The 23556-nt window shown below is 41.0% G+C and overlaps 1 protein-coding gene across 3 annotated transcripts; it reads left to right on the forward strand.

Moving 5' to 3' along the window:
- The first annotated feature begins 6 nt into the window (after positions 1–6).
- Positions 7–22931, forward strand: loxl3b (lysyl oxidase-like 3b). Of its 3 annotated transcripts, XM_079573095.1 has the most exons (15): positions 7–51; positions 3674–4009; positions 5061–5224; positions 8415–8632; positions 11665–11869; positions 12059–12239; positions 15005–15159; positions 15648–15818; positions 17241–17396; positions 19444–19603; positions 20701–20944; positions 21060–21175; positions 22229–22365; positions 22438–22549; positions 22632–22931. In XM_079573095.1, the coding sequence occupies exons 2-15, from the start codon at positions 3682–3684 to the stop codon at positions 22703–22705; spliced, it is 2421 nt and encodes an 806-aa protein (XP_079429221.1). In that variant the 5' UTR covers positions 7–51; positions 3674–3681; the 3' UTR covers positions 22706–22931. The 3 variants fall into 3 exon arrangements, with proteins under 3 accessions (XP_079429221.1, XP_079429219.1, XP_079429220.1); XM_079573093.1 differs by lacking the exon at positions 17241–17396; XM_079573094.1 differs by lacking the exon at positions 15648–15818.
- Positions 22932–23556: the final 625 nt, after the last annotated feature.

Below are 23556 nucleotides of genomic sequence, written 5' to 3' on the forward strand. Positions count from 1 at the left end.
TTCCCCACTCTCCATTGGGACCGTCACAGCCTCTTCAATCGGTTACACAAGGTAAGACAAAATTGAACACCTGGGAAAAACATTTAGCCTATTTAAGAAAAATCAACTCTTTGTGTTATATGTTGACGTTTTTTAAAACAGCATGCGGATTGTGAACTCATTTAGCCCGCATGGTCATCTATTTTCATGTACAAATGGTCTTAAAAGTAGAATTGTGGTCTCAAATAAAGTGCTACTGCCGCCCTGCTAAGTAAAAGTGCAGATGTTTTTGGTTTAAAAGTTTCAAGACAAAGAAACGGGCGTCAAGAGATACTGATGAACAAAATTGGCCTTTGTGTAAAGAATTAATAGTTTGTAGGCATCACTGAGTTGTTGAAAGTAGGCAATCCATGTATTTTATTGTTCTAATGGCTGCATAATGAAATCCTTTTAGGCCTTATGAATAAGTAATCCCACGTGTATTATCACTGCTACCAAATGCAGCAAGGCTATATGCTTTTACTACAGAGTTGAAAAGACTTGAGAGAGTCTTGTGTGAGCAGTAGCCGGTCTCAGAGGAGAGTTTAATGTTGATCAAATGAGAAATGCCAGGAATGCAAGAGGAAGCAGACTTTCTCCCCCAAAATCTGTCTCTCGTCTCAAATATGTGTCAAATACACTGTGCCAAATAGCAGAGAGGGTATGAAGACTATAGTAGTTTATGGAGGACCGTGGCTGCCAAAACAATAAATATATCTATAAAGAAATATATACATAAATAAATAAAATAAAATAAAGATCAAATTTGCAATAAGTGCATTTATGTATTTATTTATATATTTATTTATTTATTTATATATTTATTGTTTTGGCAGCTACGGTCCTCCATAGAAGTTCACCTGCCAATCAAACTTGCAGTTAGGGCTGTCACGATTACCATATCGACTATTACTATATCGACTTATCGTTCAATAAATAACAGATAAACTATATATTTTTGGGCTCGATGTTTATCGTCTGTACATTTATTAGCATCCCCCTCCCCATTTTTTCAAACTTTGATTTTGAAGTAAATTGAGTTACGTTCTGTTTCATGTTTATTGCCGCTTGTGTGGTATTTTAGGATGTGATTATGCACTTTTAGAACAAAGCTTTACTGTCATTTTTATACCTGAGAGTTGACAGTGTCTAGCGTCATTAGAGTCAATAATATCGTTTATCGCGATACTTTCCTGCCTCAATGTATCGAACATCAAATTTGTTATCGTGACAGGCCTAGTTACAGAACCTAAATGTGTTAAGGCAGAATTATCAGAATAACTTCTTCCACATCAAAATCTCGATCAAGGAAAAAAAAAAAAGGTGTGTACTTTAAAAAATATTGCAATATATGTAAGCACAATGTAATCTAATATGTTTAGGATGAATAGACCACATTGAACAGATAATATATTGTTAATTTTCATTCATGAGCAGGTTTTTTACTAGCTTTTCCACAACTACTCATTGCTGCTCCTGACGGGTTGTTTTAGGGCTGAAGAGTGGCTCGAATGCAGAGAACCAAAGTACCTGAAACCGTCTGTGAACTAAACACGTCAGAGATTATTCCTTCAAGCCGTTTCGAGCTCCTGAGTCCTTCATTCACACATGCAGACTGCAGACATGATTTGGAAAAGGCCCATTTCAGTGTGCGGCTCCTGTTCAAACACACCACACTACTGTATTTGTGTCTCAGAGTACAACCTGCCCCACTTATGCACCCCACACGGGACGGCTTCAACGGGACGCCTATGTGGGGCTTCTTTATGCTCCACTGTACATGAGCCGAGAGCATGAGTCATTAATCCAAATTATCCCAAATTTGAAGAGTCTTTCTAGAGTCCCTTTTTGATCCTTTTTCAAACGCGGCGCTAGATTTGATCTGAGGTATGTGGCTTTGACGGACAGGTTTGTGTCATGGGTCACTGCTCATGGAATTAGCCTTCAGAAAGTCAAGAGATTTTTTTTTGGAGACTTTCAGGCCTTGTTGTTAGACTCTTGGCTTCTTAGTGTTTGTTTATTCAAATACACAATTGCAGGAGAATCGTGGTACTGGCTCAAAGATCTTTTTAAAATGAATGACTTACATTTGTATTACACAATTGCAAATACAAGCTTGACAAGCTTCTCAATGTGCGACAGCTCCATCCATCCATCCATCCATCCATCCATCCATCCATCCATCTATCTATCTATCTATGCTTGAACCCAGAGGAGCCCAAAGTGCGGCACGGGACAAATGCGACCCTCAGACCAATTTTTAGTTGCCCTCAGGCTCTTGTATGCAACTTTTTATGTAAAAAAAAAAAGTTGATATTAGTGCGTGAATGGCTAGCTAGGCACCTTTACTTTCCACCCCGTCTATGACGCTCCGGGACCAATTTTCTTCCTGGTTTAGAGAGTTTCTGGTAGGTTTTCTTGATGGAATGTACGTGTTGCCATGGACACTGTTTCATCAGTAGTGAAAACCGATCAGAAACTTTAAGTAAAGGTGTCAAGCGAACCACTCATACAGCCGCTGGTTCACTAAAAGTCAAATACATAATAATAACCATGCGAATATTAACTTTTTGCCCCATAAAAAAGTTGCATAATGCAGCTTTAATTGGCACACATTTTTAGGGCGGGCATTATCTTTCCAACCCTCTCTGAAACACATCCAGCATCAGTGGTTTGTGGCCCTCCATGCTGTATACACTTCAATATGGGGCCCTCAATGAAAAAAGTCTGGGCACCCCTGCTCTAACCGCTAAGCCACTCTGTTTCCTTTGTCCTTGTGAAGTCACCATATCAAGCTACAGCATCGTCCTTCCAGAAGAGTACATCGTCACCACATTTACAGTAACAGTCGTTATTAATGGCATTATTCTATTCTTTAATTCGATTCTACCAAGTAAAAAGACATATTACAAGTCACTGGAGAATGTGTTGTTGACCCTAAATGTCCTTTTGCACACACAATGGGAATAGTCTGTGTTTGATTACACACTTATATCACCCAGTTACTTAAGCTCGTAAGACTAGAGCAGCTGGATTCAATCAAACTGTGGAGCTTCACAAGGTTCTTCTACTTTCACTGTACTGTGTGAGCTACAGCCATATAGCCACATCTATACACTGACTGGAGCCAGAATGGGATGGGTGTAGAGCAGGGGTCACCAACGTGGTGCCCGCGGGCACCCAGGGGCCCTTTGGGGCATGTCCAGTAGCCCTTGGGACTTTTTCTAAAGTGTAAAACACTTCATTTTCTTGAATCTAATTCTTAAAATTACAGTTATTTCGGTTCTTGTGACTCAGTATGAGTTTAAAATAAAGCTATTTTAACATAATATGGGGTCAATATCCTATAAGTGAACAGTGTACGTTTAAGTCTTTAGGATTTGTTTTTAACTGGTAGCCCTCGAACAACTTAATGCTCTTAAAGTAGCCCTCAGCTGAAATAAGGTTGGTGACCCCTGGTGTAGAGTAACAACAGTAGAGTTTCGATTTCTGAAGGATCGAGGAAGAGAATTTATGGATTTTCAGGGCTGCATGGTTTTGTTTAGCCTTGTATATGCCAAATTATTAATAAGATGCATCAGTTTTCAATAGTTTTATTATTCTGTTTGTTCACTTTGTTCTTCTCATCTCATCTGCCTGTTGTGTTTCTGTGCAGCTGTTCCAATGGACAAACCCAGGCATCGACCGCGGCTAGCTCTGCTTCTTCTCGGCTTGTTATTACCGTCGTGCCTCTCCCAAACCACACCTTCGACCTCAGCCTCGCCCTCCACCACCCCCTCGCCCTCCACTCAGGCCGATCGGCTGAGGGTGCGGCTGGCCGGTTACCCCCGAAAGCACAACGAGGGCCGGGTGGAGCTGTTTCACAAGGGCGAGTGGGGCACCATCTGCGACGACGACTTCTCCATCCAGAACGCCAACGTGCTCTGTCGGCAAATGGGCTTCGTCGAGGCCACGGGCTGGACCCACAGCGCCAAGTACGGGAAAGGGCAAGGTCAGAGCCACTCAATGATCAATACCTACAGTTCTGATGAGAGTTATTTATGGTCAGTGCTTCGTACACTGTGGTTTGACTTGTGCTTTTTGGTTCAAGACTTGGCTTAGTTCTGCAAAGTCCAAGTTTTGGAAAGTGCTAGTTTCGTTCTTATTTAGAGAACTGTTTGAACCTGGATTAGTCCTGGTTTCTGTAAAGCTGTAGTAACTCTAGTAGGAGTTTTAGAAGTTTTCCAATATCATCAACTGGACTGGGTTGCTAGAGCCTTCTCTAATCAAGACTTATGAGTAGGGCCGGGTACTGTTACTTTTTTTTATACCAGTACTTTAACGATACTTGGTTTTCGATATCTAAACTTTTTCCGATACCGATTCAAAAATATTTGTCAGAACAATAATGTGTGGCAGATCTCCAATTTACAATATCGGGTTCACCTCCAATGTCAAGAAATGGAGGAAAATAGGGAGAAATTGTGGCAAAAATAAGGAAAAAATGGACAAATGGGTGGAAATAAGGAAAATATTTTAGTAATAAAAAATTTGGAAAAATTAGGGGGAAACAATAGAATATGAGGGGAAAAAATATTTTTTTTAAATGGGAAAAATAGGGCAAACATTGGGCAACAGCAATGAAAAAAATAGAGCAGGAAATTGGGGGGGGATGGTCCAATTTCATGCTGTAACTGGATAAACAGCATCAAAACTTGGATCTCAAGCATTATGATTTTTTTGTACCTCCTTTCGATTCTTTCATATTGTCGATACCAGTTGTACCTAAACCTTTTTTCCGATACCTTACACCAGTACCCAGCCCTACTTATGAGCGAAAAGAGGACTCTGAAAAGAGAGACACAACCTCTTCAGGTCAGACAACTCAGGCCAAACAATGAATGGGAAACCTGAGGTTGAGAATCACTGCTTTAAAATGGTGATCGCTTCTCTGCCTAAATAGCGATGACTATCTTGGAGCAGTAAGTTCAGATCCCGCTTCTTTTCTGTACAATAAATGCACAGAAAAAAGCAAGCTGTTCGATTTCTTTTGTGTCTTTTAGGTAAGATCTGGCTGGACAATGTGAACTGTAATGGAGGAGAGAAGGGCGTTGAGCACTGTAAGTCTCGCGGTTGGGGAAACAGCGACTGCACACACGACGAAGACGCTGGGGTGGTTTGCAAAGACGAGAGGATCCCCGGCTTTGTGGACTCAAACGTCATCGAAGTAAGTTACTGGGAAGGGAAGGCATTATCACTCTTTTAGCTATTATTAGTCACTTTTCTTCAGTTCATCATGCAATCATCAACATTTCGACCAGTTGCTCAGTTTATTGCTTTACTGCTGTTGCCGCTGTTTACACATTACATTTATGAGACTGTAAAGTGGGCTTTAAGCGCTGCCTATGGGCTCAGTATGTCTGAACCGCACATTGAAGTAAAATGGCTCACTGGAGACACATATGGTTCTGATTAGGACCTGTCTATAGTATATACACAGTTTGTACAGTGAGTGGAGGCCTCTCACTTAAATGAACTGCTGTTGTACAGTAGAGAGTAGAACAGATGAACCTCGATTGTTTGTGTTTCTTGGAGACTTTGGGAATAGCAGCAAACAGGAAATGGGACAGGTCTCTAATATCGTCTAACCAAGATGTGTCTCACAGTCACATCAAGTACAATGTAGCAGAAATTCAAGACTAAGGCAGGTTGTCTACAAGGTGAACCCTGGTGTAAAGGTCAAACAGTCGGTCTACAACAGGACTAATCCATGAATAAAGTAGTTCTAGATGAGGCTTAACTCAAAGGAGGACGAAAAAGTGAACGAAGTTGAGTCTAAACTTGAACATGAGCATAAGAAGGCTGTATACCACCAGAGTGCCCAATACCACAGCTTGAGAAACATGGTCTAAACTAAATGACATTGTTGAGAAGACTCATTATTCTTATTCCTGATTCCTGATCCTGAACGATGTTGAAGTAACTTGCGATATGCAATACGGCTGTGCAATATCGCTATAACAATATTATTGTGATATTTCACTAAACCATTTCAACACGACATGTTCCATTCTAATAAAACACAAATTGTACCTAACTAGTTTTGCAGTAAATCGTGTCAAAACAATAGAACAACATGGAATAGAATAGAATGGAAAAACTTTGTCTACCATACAGTGATGGCAGAAATTTGCCTTTGGCCTGCTCGCACATTCATCTGTATTTTTCCAGCAAATCTTATAAAATACATAAATCATTAAAAGACATTATAAAATCAGTTGATTGCAGACACTGCAGCAGCAGATTCACCTCATCAAAAGAAAAAGGAACAAGAACAAGACATGAAACACTACATCAGGACCAAAACAAGACTATAGCGGAACTAAATTAGGACATGTTTAACTAAAACTGAACTTGTACACATTTACAAGTTCAATGCATTGTTTGTTTTTGGTTGAATTTGCAAAAAGATGTGTCGATCTCAGTGAAGTGAAGGCTTTAGTGATGTTTGCGACTGTATTGTGGCTTCTAAAGCGATATGCAATATGGATGTTGCATCAACTTACATCGCGATATGGTATTTTTTGTATATTGTGCTGCCATACTTCCAATACACTAACATAGTTTCCAAATATGTCCAAGTTAGAGTAAGTGTGGAAAAAACAATTTCTTGAGATTGTTGCCTCATCCTTAAAGAGGGGGTGTTATGAATGTGAATGTGAATTTCTCCTTTGTGAGATCAATAAAGGTTTATCTTATCTTATCTTATGCTTTTTTCAGTCACATAGCACCAGTCTATATCACACTACAATGATGACAAAACCTTCTGTTGGTCTGTAAATGCAGTAAATTAGAATAACTGCCTTGTATAAAATTGCTCTCTCAAAATGGCTGTAGTGAATGTCTTGAAATAGGCCTGTGTCTCTTTAAGAAGCTCTGACCCTTTCCGACACGCCCCCTCCACACGCTGTCTGTGGCATCAGTGGGGAGGGGGTTCTGCTGAGGAGCAGTGGTTGGTTACTCGGCTGGTGACGAAAGCTCGGAGGCGTCTCCACGAGGTGGGGGCGTTCCTAGGAGGACTCAGGCAAACCTATCCCTAAAATGGCTGCCATCAGAGTTTTTACAGATTACTCAAAAATACGCAAATGTGCCAAGGCAACACTTCAGGCATGTTATTAATGAGGGAATGACATAATAACATGATGTAAAGCTTGAAAAAGTCGATTTTGCATAATACTTCCCCTTTAAACATTATTAAGTCCACTTCCATTGGCTGCTGTCACAATTGTAGTTAGTTGTTAGTTAGTTGTTGCCATATTAATACTCGAGTCTGAACATTTAGTACACTTCTTAAAACAGTCAGATCACTCTCCCTTTCTCCAGATGTGTATGCACGTCCTGCCGTCGCTGAAATGTGGCGTCCAGACCTGAATCTGTAACCGAAGCCAGGACTTTTTCCAAATAAACCTCAGTGGAAGTGACTCACTCTGAATCCAGCAGACTGTGATAGTCACGTTTGACCACATACGAGCAAGACTTAATGCGAAAGAGCCACAGTCACCCAGTTTCTCCGTCTGAAAACTGTGTTAAATGACATTACAGGAGGGTCGCTTACCAATGGTTTGGAAACGCTGTAGTTTCGTGTGTGAATATTACTGGTCTAGCTATCTATTATTCAAGATTATTAAAGGGATTTTTCAGGTTTTTTGACATAGGGCCTCATTTCCTAGTTATCCAGTGTGTTGTTGATTTCTGGAGATTATTTTTTTTTTAAATTCATGCAGTCCTTATATTTGAAGAGTTTAGCGGTGCTAGGCTAGTGCTAGGCTAGTGCATGTCTATGGTAACTAGTAGCCTGCATTTAAAACAGTCTGACCCAAGCACAGTGCCCCTGAGGAAAATCACTTACAACACCACACTACCGATATAAATGAATAACTTTTGAAATATCCATTTTGCATTTAAAAGAACTTATATTTTGAGCAGCATCAGCTTCCTGGTTGTAAGCTACGCCGTGGCGGAGTGATCTGCTCGGTTACCGGATCTACAGTAGTTTGTTTACCTGCGGCCGGCATTACTACACGTGGAATTCACAAAGGAGCTTTCTACAAATCAGATATGGAAACGTTTGGAGGACCACCCCATGATTTTGAAGAGGTTTTTAATGCAGGCTACTAGTTACCATAGACATGCGCTAGACTAGCACTAGCCTAGCACTAGCTTAGCACTAGCCTAGCACTACTAAACTCTTCTAATATAAGGACTGCATGAAAAAAAAAATAGAAAAGAAATCAACAACACTCTGGATAACTAGGAAATGATGCCCAAAAATCCTGAAATATCCCTTTAACTATGTAGAAAATAATTGTGTATTTTATATGCACCTGCCTAAGACTGAATCGACTGTGTGTCTTTAGGCCCAAGTGGACGAGACCAAAATCGAGGAGGTGCGTCTGCGTCCTGTGGTGAACATGGCCAAGAGGAAGCGTCCCATCACGGAGGGCGTGGTGGAGGTGCGCTACAAGGACGGCTGGGCGCAGGTCTGTGATGTGGGCTGGAGCATCAAGAACACGCGTGTGGTCTGCGGCATGCTGGGCTTCCCGCACGAGAGGAAAGTCAACAAGAACTTCTACAAGTGAGTCCAGCGCCCCACACACACCGGCATATACACCAGGGCGCTTCAAAGGTTATTTCATGTGGTTTAAAAATCATATTTGTCATCCTGTGGGGTTAACGCGGGTCAGTGCTTGTAATGAATACATCTTTTCAGAACTCCATTTTGTTTGAAGTCGGTGATTGAAGTATTGGGCATGCGTTTCAGGTTTCAACACAGTCCATTCCATTATGTGCATTATATGGAGTTAAATCAGTTTTGTGATATTGCAATAACAATAATTTGATGTTAAATGGTGCAGCCCTATTAAGGACCCCCTAATGAATGTCAAAGCCAGTTTTATTTTCTTGCGGCTTGCCTTTTTCCAGAATCATTTTCCTCCTTTCCCACCTTCGTAATGAGACAATGAGACTTTCCGATGCCAGTGGCCCCTGTAGTTTAACGCTGACCTCAGTGTTGACAGTTGTTTGGTGTTTTCCCACAGCCTGTTTGACATTCTTGTGGATTCAGTCGAGGAAGAGGTGACACTTTCAACCACAATAAGTCGCAGACGCTCCTCGTTCTTAGAAGAGAAACAGAGGTGGACAGACAGACATAACAGCAAGGATTCATAGTTCAGGTTTCAGCGATCAGTAACAGAACGCGCTGTTTGGGACGTACAAACCCTGGTCTCAACCCAGTCCAGCCGACGTTACTTGAAAATCTCCTCATGGTCATAGGATGGAAATAGGATGAGATAACAAGCCTTGTTTTTGTATTATAGCCGAAATACTCAGTGTTCCCTTTAGGTCTTCCATATTATGTGAGCATATGTAATAGACTCCACATAGTTTCTGGTCCCAATATCAGTAAAAGGTTCCCCATAATGATCTGAAAGTGTAATCCAGGCTTACTAAATATTAGTGAGAGATTAGAGCTTAAAGTTTTAACAAATTGTCACTGGATATACTACCAACTTGAAGTACCTCAAAGTCGTCTCCCTGATTGCAAACATGTCATGTTGTTTGCCACGTCCTGTTCACTGGTTCAGTTTGTGTAAGACTGAACAAATTCCTGGTTGGTCTCCAGACTGATCCTCTGCAGATGTGTAACGGCGGCCCTCAGTGAACTGTGTCTGTGAGCGTGAAGCGGAGCAGGCTCAATGGAAAGTTTTTGGGTTGAAGAAGAGGTCAGAGAAAAATGAAATGCTATTACTGGTTGTTTTTAGATTGAATAAGATGATGTCCTCCGTCTCTTCACGTGAGCAAGGCGCAGTACTATGAATAGAATGAACCCATGTGTTTTTTCCGAAATTGTGCAGCCCTGGCCCTTTCCCCTCTATTACCATGTGAGCCTATATGCAGCATGTGCCTGTACGTGCCTCCACTCTCCGTCATGTTTGCCCATGGTCTGTCACCTCCCTGTGATGAATCTGTGCGTCTCGCTGTTGCAGACGTCTCCGAAAACGCGCGGCTGAGAAAGTGTCCAAGCCAAAGGTTAACGTTCTGTCCGGCGGAAGGTACAGTGTGAACGGAAACCCATCGTCCCGCTCTGTCTCTGCGCAGCCAGACAGTGGGTTTCACTCTCGTATCGTGTGTAGTTTGTAGATTGGAGCAGTGGTTCTCAAACTACTGTGTGTGAAAGTTCAAAGGTGGTTAGTGGAAACATTCTGTTTTCACACTTGATTTGAACTGTTTTATTCAATTTTATTTACTGTTTAGACCTGGTTTTGTTTCATTTTGATGGATAATGATCGTCCATGGCCTTAAAACTCCTGTTAACCCCCGCCTTAACCGAGTGCATATTCTCCAGTTCAGCTTTCCCCAAATCTAAAAGTTTACAACCTGTAGGCCAGTGTAACGCCTCATTCGAAAGCTCAGACCTAGAAAACTGTTTTTTTTTTCCTTTTTTGACGTTTTTTCCATTGCTTTTTTTGTGGGATTTTTTGTCACATTTTCATTGCTTTTTTGTCACTTTTTTGTTGCTCTTTTGTGGCTTTTTCGTCTCTTCATCGTCATTTTTTCATCACTTTTTTGTCACATTTTCATTACTTTTTTGTCCCTTTCTTGTCACTTTTTCATCACTATTTTGTCACTTTTTTGTCACTTTCTTGTCACTTTTTCATCACTTTTTCGTCACTTTTTCATCACTTTTTTGTCACATTCTTGTCACTTTTTCATCACTTTTTCGTCTGACTTTTGGCACTATTATGACCGTTTTTACCAAGAAGCTTTTAGATTTGGGTAAAGCCAAACTGGAGAGAATATGCTTGGTTCAGGCAGGGGTTAAGAACTGATTGCTCAACTATTTTTACTTCATAACTCTGCGGCAAATACAAAAAATGATTATCTAAAACACACTGAGTTGCAGTTTTGGCTGAAATTGTACAGTTTTGCTCAAAAGTTGCTCAGTGGGCTTTTCAATATTGAAACATTTCTCTTGTTTTGGTCATTTAGGAAGTACTTGAATCACTATCAGAACTTGGAAAGGTTTTGTCTGAGATCGTACGACTTGATGCAAAAGGTTTTGAGAATCATTGACTCTCTTTAGACTTTTTCTTTCCTCTTTATATCAAAATAGATCATGCTTAAGTGCTGCATCTTTTCCCAAACAGTGACTGGACTTGAATTCAGGCAGTATGTTTGCATTTTGAGGTCAAATGTTTGGGAAAACTGGTTAGAAGGTCCCCTGGCTATAGTATTGGTTGATGCTGACGTATACCTTTCCCTTTCCATTTCAGATTAAAACGCAAACTCTTATTGTACTTCAGGGCGTTTATTGTTTATGTAGCATTGTTGTCTATATTTGTTTTATTGTCTAACTCTTGTTTACATTGCAGGCAGACACCAAAACCTAAAGTTAACACTAAACAAAGCAGTACTGGAAAAAGGTAACCGGACGAGGAGCTGCTGTTCCAGACTGTGAAAGAGCATATTCCTTTTTGTAAAAGCAAAATAAATATGCGTCTAATATTCACAACCTTCCTGTCTTTTACAGTCTTACAGCAAATGGATTTACAGACCTGGGATAAATCATTCTCCAGATTTTTAACCAGCTGATTTGAAACATTTCAGGCTGTATCTGGAGCGCCAGAAGAGCTACTACTACGTGCACTCGGTGGCCTGTGTCGGGACAGAGGTGCACCTGGCCGCCTGTCCCCTGGAGTTCAACAAACCCAACTCCACCTTCAGCTGCGGCGGCTCGGCGGCCGTGGTCAGCTGCATGCCCGGGCCGCTCTTCATGCAGAACATCGGGCTCAAGAAGAAACTCAAAACATCAGTGAAGTGGAATTATTATTATGACACTCAACATGTACTGTCCTATACATATATATTCTTAATATGTTAAAATAGTTACTAACTGCAGGTTCAAGTGACTAAATACAACCAGGTCATCATCAAAACAATATCCTATAAAGTCTTTGTGCTGAGTGTTTGACGGTGGCCGTGCTTGTGTCTCTCCCTCCAGAGTAACGTGCGGCTGAAGGGCGGGGCCCGTGTGGGAGAGGGGCGCGTGGAGGTGCTGAAAGGCTCGGAGTGGGGCACAGTGTGCGACGACCGCTGGAACCTGCAGTCGGCCAGCGTCGTGTGTCGAGAGCTGGGCTTCGGCAGCGCCAAGGAGGCTCTGACCGGGGCGCGCATGGGGCAAGGTCAGGATTAACCAAAACATATACAATACTGTACATCAATGTGATATAAATCTGTACAAAGTCGTCCGTCTCAATGAAAATTGTGTCACTACTTAGTTTTTTCTTTTTATGTTCTTCTTCTGGACTGGCTTGTATCCATCACTACATTTAGCTTGGGCCAAATTTGAAGGTTCAGTTTATTTGATAGACAATATTGTTTTTGACTATAATTAGAACCTCTGGCACCCAAGATGATTTTGAGAAATATTATTACGCAAATAAGAGATCAAATACCTGTTAAAGTAGTCTAAAAATGCGAGAAATAGTGTCAGTCGCGAGTCTATAGGGAACTTTAATTCAATATTTTCCATCTGAAACTGCATGGAAACACTAACTGTGTTTCTTAATGTCTTAATGTGAAATCTACTGATTGTGCAACAAAAACTTGGAAAATACTATATTATATACGATATATGACAAACTACAATTTGTTGTGGGTCCTCCTTGTCATCCAAGGGTAATGGTGGGTCCCAAAGCCCTGCCACTTGGCATTTGCAGAAAATAGTTCTTTACTTTAGGCTACAATGTTGAGCTTTGGCCCTTGGGTGTTTAGGCAATGATGCAAATCGGCCCTCCACAATGCAAACTTGCCTCCCCCTGCCCTACATTAACAAAATGCATTTTCTCCAATTCAGTTTTACCAAAATCTAAAAACTTCTAACATCCTATGGGCCAGTGTAGCGCCTCATTTGAAAGCTAAGACCTACTAAACCGATCAAAGATTTGTCCTTGCATTGTAGCTGCATTGTTGTCACTCTTTTGTCATATTTATTCTCACTTTTTTGTTGCTTTTTTGATGCTTGTTTTCTGTGCTTTCGTCCTCATTTACGTCTCGTTTTTTCATCCCCTTTTTGTCGTGTTTTTGTCTGTATTTTGACGCTTTTCCCAAGAGGCTTTTAGATTTGGGTAATGCCAAAATTGAGAAAATGTGCTTGGCCCGGTGGGAATTAAGAAGTTAAAATGAATACCGTTTTATGCCACTAACACTATAGCCCCAGAGCCTGAACATTTTCCTGAAATGACTGCTTCAATGGAAATGTACTACCAAAAATAGTATATAAGTTACCCAGTTGTGCAACCAATAAACATACAAAATATGAAAATAATAGGTTTAGGAATGTCCATGAGAGTCAATATAGAGACTATTATAGCCTGCTTATTGTTTATAAAGAACTGCATAAAATTGAATGAATGAATGAATGACAAGTGGTCCATAACTAGAGCAACTGGAAAACATTTGCATAAAGTATCTGAGAGAAACAGTCTCTCATAGTTAACTTCTGGGAAACTCAGGGTGGGTGCACTTGCCTCTATTTGAGCATCTCCACCACAGAGAGCGGCTTTCACAAAACCCCCCTGTGTGCTGGGACGGATGTGATCCCCGGCACGTTTTAGTCTGAAGCCTCTGAAACATTCCGAAACGTCACCGGAGTCGGAAAAGTCGGACAAGCGGAGCTGAAGGAATTCCTTTCAGTGGAGTTGCATAATTCGTTTGCGCTGAGGAGGAGTGTTTGGTGAAGGACTCGAGAGTTTAGACCAAGAATGTGAAGCTTCTGGACACAGCTCTGCAAACATGACGGGGCAAAATTCAAGAGCTGGAAATGAACAGACTGGAGACATTTTAAAGTAGCTGGGTTTGATTCCAGGACTATATCAGGCCTTTCTGTGTGGAGTCATTCGATGTTTCTTTCGCTTTTCCATCCTGTTTTCCTAATCGCTTAAAATTCAGTAGAGTATGTGGACTCCCCTGTAAAATAGCCTTTGAATCTGAATCGGACTTTCCCCGGTCAGATTCAGCCAAGAATTTGTACATTATTACATTGCATCATTGTGAAAGTAGTGCTCGCTGAAATACGGGAAATGTACTTCCTGTATCCCTGTGAAGAATAAGCATGTTAAGAATTGTTTTAGGGAAGTTAGGTTTGAGTGTGGAGCAAAGCTAACAATTTAACCTCTTAACCCCCACCTAAACCATTTTCTCCTGTTTGGCATTACCCAAATCTAAAACTTGTAGAAAAAAGATTGTTAAAATAGCGACAAAAGCTAAAAGAAAATGAGGATGAAAACAACAAAGAAGCATAAACGTCTCTAAAGAGCAAAAAAAAAGTGACAAAAAAGCCATGAAAGTGCAGCAAAAAAAAAAAAAAAGGGTTGAAGTGACAAAAAGTGACGACAACACAGCAACAAAGCAAGGAAAAAGACCAGTTCTTAGCTATCAAATGCGGCGTTACACTCGGTTAAAGTGGGGGTTAAGAGGTTCAAATGTACAGTATGTATGGTCTCCTTCATTGTGTAAAAACTATTCCAATACGGACAAAAGCTCCCGCACACCGTCTCACTCTTTTAGATTTAGAACTGACCTTTTCAGGCTTGAGTGACGTCTAAACTTGTTTTTGCCCTGCCATTTACTTACCTGTCGCCTCCCAGGTGGGCGGAGTCTTCCTGAGCAACGAACATTGTGTGAAAACCCCCCAAAATGTTCTGTATACGGCTTTGGAGAGACAGCGTACACCTTGGATAGTGTGTGACCAAATAGTTACAGGGTTGAAAAAGAGACAAACGCTTTCAAATAACCCCTCAAAAGAAGACCTTATCACCTACTTTTGAGTCCAAGCCCATCATTTGTGAAAATACCACACACAAAAATTGAGTCATGAGCTTTTTATATTACTATCCCTTTGATTTTACTATGTGTTAGTTAACTAAAAGGTCTGTTTATTTGTCAGGAATGGGTCCGATCTACATGAACGAGGTGAAGTGCGTCGGGACAGAGAAGTCCATCTGGAACTGTCCGTTTAAAAACATCACGTCTGAGGACTGCCAGCACATGGAGGACGCCGCTGTTCGCTGCAACGTGCCGTACCTCAGCCTGGAGAACTCGGTCAGAGAAAACTTTACTCTAAACAACGTAAACATGTTATGAGCTGCTTTTAATATGAAATATGACAAATGTTTGATGGATTTCTGTACTATTCCAACTTGTACCGCCGTTTTACTAACTACTTATGAAGTCACATTGGGGCTAGATGTACTTTTACTCACGGCAAGGCTGTTGTTTTTCATTTAGCCCCTATTGTGATATTCCAATTTTGTCTTAACTAACATTTCACTGTAGATGCACATAGACGCCATGCAGTGGGGGGATAAAAGCTACAGCATGGCACTAAAATGTCCTTTATAATTTTTTTTGAATGCAGAAATGATTGAAAATGCCACGAAATTGCCAACATTTAAAAGAGACATATATTTGTAAAGTCATTATTAATGCTGTAATAGACATCTGTGTAGACCAGATGGCCCTTAAATGTAGCCTTTTCCTCCCCCTCAGCGGCGTCTGTGTCTGTAGAGTCTAACCCTGAGCCCTAACAGATCCGCCTCACTGGGGGCAGGACTCGGTACGAGGGCCGTGTGGAGCTTCTGCTTTCTGACGCTAATCACACCGAGAGCTGGGGCCTGATCTGTGGAGAGGGCTGGACCAGCACAGAGGCAACTGTGGCCTGCAGACAGCTGGGGCTCGGCTACGCCAACCAGGCGAACCAAGTAGGTGCCTACAGGGTCACCAGGACGACTAAGTACTGTAGGTCCTAGGTGTTCACAGGCGTAACACCTCGAGAGTGAAGGCATGGTTTGGACCGGAATGGGAGACCGTGTGGGGATACCTCAGGGGGACAGTGGCTCAGTGTTTGTCCTTAGCAAGAAACACCCCCCATGCCTCTGTATTTGGTGTTTAGAAAGGCACTTGGCACAGAATGGGAGCTACACTTCCATCAGTCCAATTCAGGGCAGCAGTGGCTCCATGTGTAGCTTATAAACACTGAGTATGAAGCGTACATAATGCAATGTATGTAAAGCGTCTCTGGGAGTCCCCAAAAAGCACTATATACAAGTGCATCATTGGTTTTATCTTATATATCTCAGTAGTATATTTAAAGTTTTAGCTCATCATCAGGGAGAAAGATCTGATTAATCGTAAATATATTAACCTCTTAACCCAGAACATTATCTCCAGTTCAGCCTTACCCAAATCTTAAATCTTCTCGACTGGAGCTCTTACAATCCCATTGGAAACCTAAGACCTACTAAACTTTTTTGTTGCATTGTTGCCGCATTTTATTCACATTTTTGTTTTCGCCGTTTCTCAAGTTTTTGACGTTTTTTGTTGTGTTTTCGTTGCTTTTTCACTGGGTTTTCTAGTCGTGTTTTCATAGTTTTTTTTGCTGTGTTTTTGACATTATTTTTTATGCTTTTTCACTGCTTTTTTTAGAATTTTTTTTGGACACATTTTTGTCGTGTTTTAGTTGTTTTTTTGTCATGTCTTTGCTGTTTTTCATTGCTTTTGTGTCACTCTTATATCTATTTTTAGTCACTTTTTTATTGTATTATTGTTGCTTTTTCCGGTGCGTTATCATCCCTATTTTGACACTTTTTTCAAGAAGCTTTTAGATTTGGGTAACGCCAACTGGAGAAAATATGCTCTGTTCAGGTCAGGGTTAAACGTAGCTGGACTTATTAAAACAACTATGTACAAACAGTTAATAGTTAGTTGTTAAATAAAACTGTATTAATGTGAGGTATTGACGACAACACATTCATCTCACTAAGGCTTTTGAATTTCTCTGTCAAAGGTAAGTTTCGGTGGTTTACTTTTACCCATGTGCATGTAGTTGCCCTAACCGTAGTAGTAGATTTAACTGTAATAGTCACTTGTCTAATTCCCACGGCTGCACCGCTGTGCCCCATGTGGACGTAACTCTTTCTAATCAAACTAAATCACAGCTGCCTCTTGAGTGGTGACCTCATGTGGAAACCTCGCCGTCGCTGTTTCCTCCTAAAAAAGACTAACCACTCTGCCGCTTCGACCGCACTGCGTCATTACTCAGCAGTAGTTTCTCAGCGCAGACGGGTCACAGACGGGATGCGCTCCTGTCCCGTCTCCTGACCCCCCGCAGGGCCTCTGTGCAGATCCGGATAGTGGGCGGCCGCAGCGGGTACGAGGGCCGCGTGGAGGTTCAGGTCGGCTCCAAGTGGGGCACAGTTTGCAGCGCGGGATGGACCACTAAAGAAGCCATGGTGGTCTGCAGGCAGCTAGGGCTGGGCTACTCCATGCATGCCATCACAGTGAGTAGGAACAACGGCCACGAAGAGGGAGACATGGAGTTGATCGAAACCTTTGCACAGGGGGAACAGGGCTATAGCTCCTTTTACTGCTCTGTGATCTAAATTAACATCTCTACTAGGCTGTTTAAAGACATTTGTTGTGGTTTATATGATAAGAGGTGCTGGTGATTTATTTTGATGTATGTTTCAACCGTGAGTAAATTAAAGTCATAGCCACAAACACACATCATCCCAGTGTGTACATGTCACTTCTAAATCAACATTGTAAATCATTGTGGGATCCTTCCAAAAGTAACAATTCACTCGAACTGTGCCTCCACTATTAAACTCAAAGTTAAAAGAAAATAATTCACTAGCAAGGACCATGCCACAACAAAAACTGTGTTGAGTCTGTGGGTGGGGGCACCATCTCAGGTGTGCACATTGTAACTTAAAGTGCATGACAGGGTTAAATGCTTTTGAAATATGACTTATTTAGAAGGATAATAATATCAGTTGCATAATAATCCTTTTATTTCAGTGAAGCAGCAATTTTAATGAAGAAATGCTGGGCAGAAAAGTTATTTTTATTTCAATTTTTAAGCTACTGACTGGAAGTAACATAGTAGTTTGTCTCACTCATTTCCCATTGACTTAACATGGTCGGCACGGCAACCGTTTAAAACTATTTGCCTTCATCTATGTCACTTCCTGTCGGTGTCCAATAAGGAAGTGAAACTATAAACATCACAAAAATGGCCAAATGAAAGAAAACTGGGTACAATCTTTAGCAAAATCTTAAATATAATCGTGTTAACTATGTTTTAGCAAAAATTGTGTCTAATGTGTCATATGCACTTTAAAGGGGGGTATTATGCAAAATCAACTTTTTCAAGCTTTACATCATGTTATTATGTCATTCCCTCATTAAAAACATGCCTGAAGTGTTGCCTTGGCACATTCACGTATTTTTGAGTAATCTGTAAAAACTCTGATGGCGGCCATTTTAGGGACAGGTTTGCCTGAGTCCTCCTAGGAACGCCCCCACCTCCTGGAGACGCCTCCGAGCTTTCGTCACCAGCCGAGTAACCAACCACTGCTCCTCAGCAGAGCCCCCTCCCCACTGATGCCACAGACAGCGTGTGGAGGGGGCATGTCAGAAAGGGTCAGAGGTTCTTAAAGAGACAGAGGCCTATTTCAAGACATTCACGACAGCCATTTTCAGAGAGCAATTTTATACAAGGCAGTTATTCTAATTTACTGCATTTACAGACAAACAGAAGGTTTGGTCATCATTGTAGTGTGATATAGACTGGTGCTATGTGATTGAAAAAAGCATAATACCCCCTCTTTAAGTATTGCTTTAAAGTGATAGTCTGTGCGTTTAAATGTATTAAATTATATAATAATTGTATAAAATTCAGTAGATTGCGCATAATTGTCCGCCTGGGCCTGCCATTTGATGTAACGTAAGTAATATATATATATATATATACCTTTGATGATCTCAGCAATTAATCAGAATCCTCAGTGCCATAACTTTGACCAATGAGACGAGCTTTCCTGTGAGCCGGACCGTCAATCAAGAGCACAGGCAACAAGCAGGGTTTTTCAGGTCCAATCTGGAAGGGGAGGGAGCTTGATAGTCTACTTTTAAATTTCTCTCTCTCTCCTCATTTTGCAAACTTACAGTCTATCACTTGAACAAGCTTCAGGATAGGAGACATTTTCAAAAGTCCAAACCTCATAAGGACTTGAGCGTCTGTAAAAGTTCTAGAGGAAATCTTCATAAACTTCACTTGCAATCTTTCTTAGATTTTTTTACAAGGCAATAAATAGTGTTTGCAGTCATTTTAATTGTGCTAAAAAGTTACAAAAAAGTAAATGGATTCCACAGCTGTTTGGAAACATTAGTAATCACCACTGAGACTCATGATACGAGGAGTAACGCTGATGTGACTCATGGGATTTGATGATACAAACACTGAATACTGAAGTCAATGTCTGATGACTCTTCTCTGACCATTGTTTTTCCCTGTGCGTCTGTGTTGTGTGTCGCGTCTTTAAGGAAACGTGGTATTGGGACAGCAGTAACGTGACCGAGATGGTGCTGAGTGGAGTGAAGTGCACGGGGAGCGAGATGTCTCTGAGTCAGTGCCAACATCACAAAACTGTCAGCTGCCAAAAAGCCGCCGCCAAGTTCGCCGCTGGAGTCATCTGCTCCGAGAGTGAGTGCAGCCTGTAGACGCTGACACACAGGGAAAAGTTAATATTGAAATCATATAGTGACTTTGATTTCTATTCTTCCTATTTACATACTGTCCACTTTATTTAAAAAGAAAAAAAAAAAGACGGCAACAAAGACACGCACATCCACAAGCTCTTAGCCCTTATGCTGGATCACAAAATATTGCAGTGAGATCTGCACAACTGATATGCTCTCCAGTTAATGTATACAAGAGATCGATGATTAGCCATTCAGCCCCATTCATCGTAATAATCCCGTGTGGCCTTTGAAATTAACATGGCTGCTCAATCTCCTCCTACAGATGTCTGTTCCTGAAAAGGGCAGCCTGTAAAAGTCGGCTGCTGGACCGGCTACAAGCCACAGAGCTCCAGAGTCTGTCAATCATAGACTTCAACTTTTTACTTCTGGTGTACAAAAAACATCCTGGTTCAAAATATGATAAATAGCCCGACATTGTTACATGAGTCATAGAATTGTTTAGAAAAAAGAAAAACTCTTTGGAGCCAGGCTTTTAAGCAGTCTTCATAGGAAAGCTGTTTACCAAGTGTCTTTTGGAGTCACTCCTGGCCACAAGGGGGTGGTATTACAGCAAAGTCAGCTCCAAGCCATGAAGACCAAAGAGAAGTGTTTTTCTCACCCATTGTTCTTACCTGAGGAATGGAAAACATGCAACGTTTTGCTGGCAGGTTTATTTGTAGAGCTCAATTCACACATAAGGTATGTTAAAATGCGTCACAGAACAGGGCAGTATTAAAAGTAGGCTATTTAAAACTACATGTAGCATGCAAATAAAAAATATATATATATTATTAGCAAATAAAATTCTATTAAAAGTGGAGAGGGCAGACACAATACTTCCAGTTGTGATATGCAGTCACATACAGCCATTTTTAGAAAACCACTCCTTGAGGTTCTCCAGGTTTCATTTGACTGTCCCTGAGGCTAGACACATTCCTCAAGTTGTCTTTAATGTTATTATGTTTCTCCATCCGTGTGTAATTCTCATGCACAGCCATGTGGAAAAATAAAATCTATAAATACATCCATTAAGACGCCCTTTGTCCCTGTGTCTCTCAGCGGCGTCTGACCTGGTCCTGAACGCTTCTTTGGTGCAGCAGACAGTGTACATCGAGGACAGGCCTCTGCACATGTTGTACTGCGCGGCTGAGGAGGACTGCCTGTCCAAATCTGCCGCTCAAGCCAACTGGCCGTACGGACACAGGCGGCTGCTGCGCTTCTCCTCTCAGATCCACAACATCGGACGAGCCGACTTCAGACCCAAAGCAGGGCGACACTCCTGGGTCTGGCACGCCTGTCACGGGTAAAACTCTCATCTCAATCGAGGGCTTTTAGATTGAAGATTGGATTGGGATCTCAGTTTAATAAAAGACTTAACTTAAGAGAATTAACTTTGTATTTTTTATTGTTTTGATCAGTCACTACCACAGCATGGATATCTTCACTCATTATGATCTTCTAAACTCCAATGGCACTAAAGTGGCTGAGGGACATAAGGCCAGCTTCTGCCTCGAGGACACGGACTGCCAAGAAGGTTTGGGACAATAAACATGCACTATAAAGAGAGTTTTGGTGATTTTGATATTTATTAGTGACACCCCTATTTGTGGGGTCCACTCAAAACAAATCAATTAATCCCCACCTGATCCGAGCACATGTTCTCCAGTTTGGCTTTACCCAAATCTAAAAGCTTCTCGAACAAAGGGTCAAAATAGCAACAAAGACAAGGATGAAGACACAACAAAAAAGTGACCAAAAAAGCGATTAAAAACAGGATGGAAAAAGTGATGAAAAAGCCAGAAAAACAATAATAAATTAAATGTGTGTCAAAAATACGACAAAAAAGTGTCAGAAAGCAGGGGAAAAAATGATGAAAAAATCAACAAAAACACAAGAAAAAAAACATAATAGAAATCTGCAGACCTGGAGCTGAGACAGATCCACAACGGTGAGGCAGATCCGCCGTGATAGTGCGCCCTCTGCTGTTAGGAGCAGATCCACAACGGTATTATTTGTTAATAATTTATGTTTATTATTGTTAGGTTTAGTTTAAAATCGTTAGGATTAGGGGTAGGTTAAGATTCGGGTTAGGTTATATTAGGGTTGTTAGGTTTAGGTTAAGATTAGGATCGTTTAGGAACAAAAGTAACATCAAACAACATCTTTATCAATCAACAGAAGCATCTAATTACACTTTCTTAATTTCTTTATTAGAATTTTGTTTTGTTTTCATTAAAAAATGTAAATAACTAGCCAATTAACTGCCCACGTCGCTTCACGGTAGATCTGTCTCGGCTCCGGGTCTGCAGCTTTCCCCTACTCGAAACCCCCCCCAAGAAAACAAGACAAAAAAGAGACAAAAATGTGACAAAAATGTGGCGGCAATGCAACAAAAAAGCTTTCAAATGGCCAATTGGCTGTAAGCTCCAGTCGACAAGTTTTTAGATTTGGGTAAAACTGAACTGGAGAAAAATTCCTCGGTTAAAGTGGGGGTTAAGAGGTTAAAACAAAACTAAGCTAAATACAAAACATAGCAATAAGGTCATAAACTTACTTATTTTTTTGTTTGTTTTTTCCTGTTTTTTAGGAGTTTCTAAACGGTATGAGTGTGCTAACTTTGGGGACCAGGGCATCACTGTGGGCTGCTGGGACTTGTACCGCCACGACATCGACTGTCAGTGGATCGACATCACAGACGTCAAACCTGGAAACTACATCCTCCAGGTTTGTTCAGCACATCGAGTTTCATGTGTATATCACCAATCAAACATTCTGAACCTTATGTTTTCCCTTAAGATTGTGATCAATCCAAATCATGAAGTGGCGGAGAGCGACTTTAGCAACAACGCCATGAAATGCAACTGTAAATACGACGGACACCGGATCTGGCTCCATAACTGTCACACAGGTCACATATCTAGTAATGATTCTCAAGAAATACAAGTCAACATACATTGTTTTGGTAATTGTTTCCTTATTTCCACTTTCAGGAGACGCCTTCAGTGACGAGGCAGAGAAGAAGTTTGAAAAATACCCGGGACAGACAAGCAACAAGATTTCATAATCACGAAACATATTAGTTTTAGTTTAGTGTAAAACGAGTGGACACATTGTTCCAACAGCAGGTGATTCTGATGTACGTCTCATACTTGAATATACAAGTGGTCACTATGTCTAATGTGTGTAATGTGAGAGTATACAACTCTATAGAATAGGTGTCAGAGTGTCAACATGACTATGAATGTTTCACTCAGAGAAAACACGCATCAGTAAAAAAGATGAATGAGAGCGCTGCTGAACGTCTGTGTGTAAAAACACTTAAGTATTACAGTGATGTTCTTTTTTTTATTGCTTATTTTGTTTCTCTTTCTGCCTCGACTGAAACATTGTGAATGTATTTATTTCAAACTAAGGTGCTCTGCAAGCCAGTTTGAAGCAGCTGTAGCTTTAATGTTGTGTGTTTGGTAAAGATTCATGGTCTAGAAAACTCACAAATACAAAATTATGTAAAACAGTGTATTCATATTCATGACGTTTCACAAAATAAAAAGATTGTCATTGTCATTTCTAGCCAAAATGACTGAATTGCACTATCAATATATTTTATTTTCTAATACTGAACCTCAACAAATACATATTTTACCTATACAATCAAAATCTTTCATCTTCCTCTCCTTATTAGTTATCAGTTATACGAAGTTTTGTATTGTAGTGATTTTGAAGCGCCCTTGTGAGCCCTCCTCTCAGCCTAAACCTGATCTCCAAACGCGATCATCTTCATCCCATCAGCGTCACGCTCCACTGAGGAGGATTAGGGGGGGTTTCAGGGGCACGTTGTCAAACATGAGCCGCTAATTCACCTGCACTGCTCCAGACCCAACTGAGGGACAACTGCGCCCACTACTGGCCAAGCAA

This window comes from Gobius niger (assembly GCF_951799975.1).
Source record: "Gobius niger genome assembly, chromosome: 16".
Taxonomy (NCBI): domain Eukaryota; kingdom Metazoa; phylum Chordata; class Actinopteri; order Gobiiformes; family Gobiidae; genus Gobius; species Gobius niger.

Coding starts and splice junctions, on each gene's coding strand:
- loxl3b (XM_079573095.1), top strand. CDS start 3,682: ATGGACAAACCCAGGCATCGACCGCGGCTAGCTCTGCTTCTTCTCGGC. Junction 15,160..15,647: donor ACCTCAGCCTGGAGAACTCG/GTCAGAGAAAAC, acceptor GAGCCCTAACAG/ATCCGCCTCACTGGGGGCAG. Junction 22,366..22,437: donor CTGGAAACTACATCCTCCAG/GTTTGTTCAGCA, acceptor TTTTCCCTTAAG/ATTGTGATCAATCCAAATCA.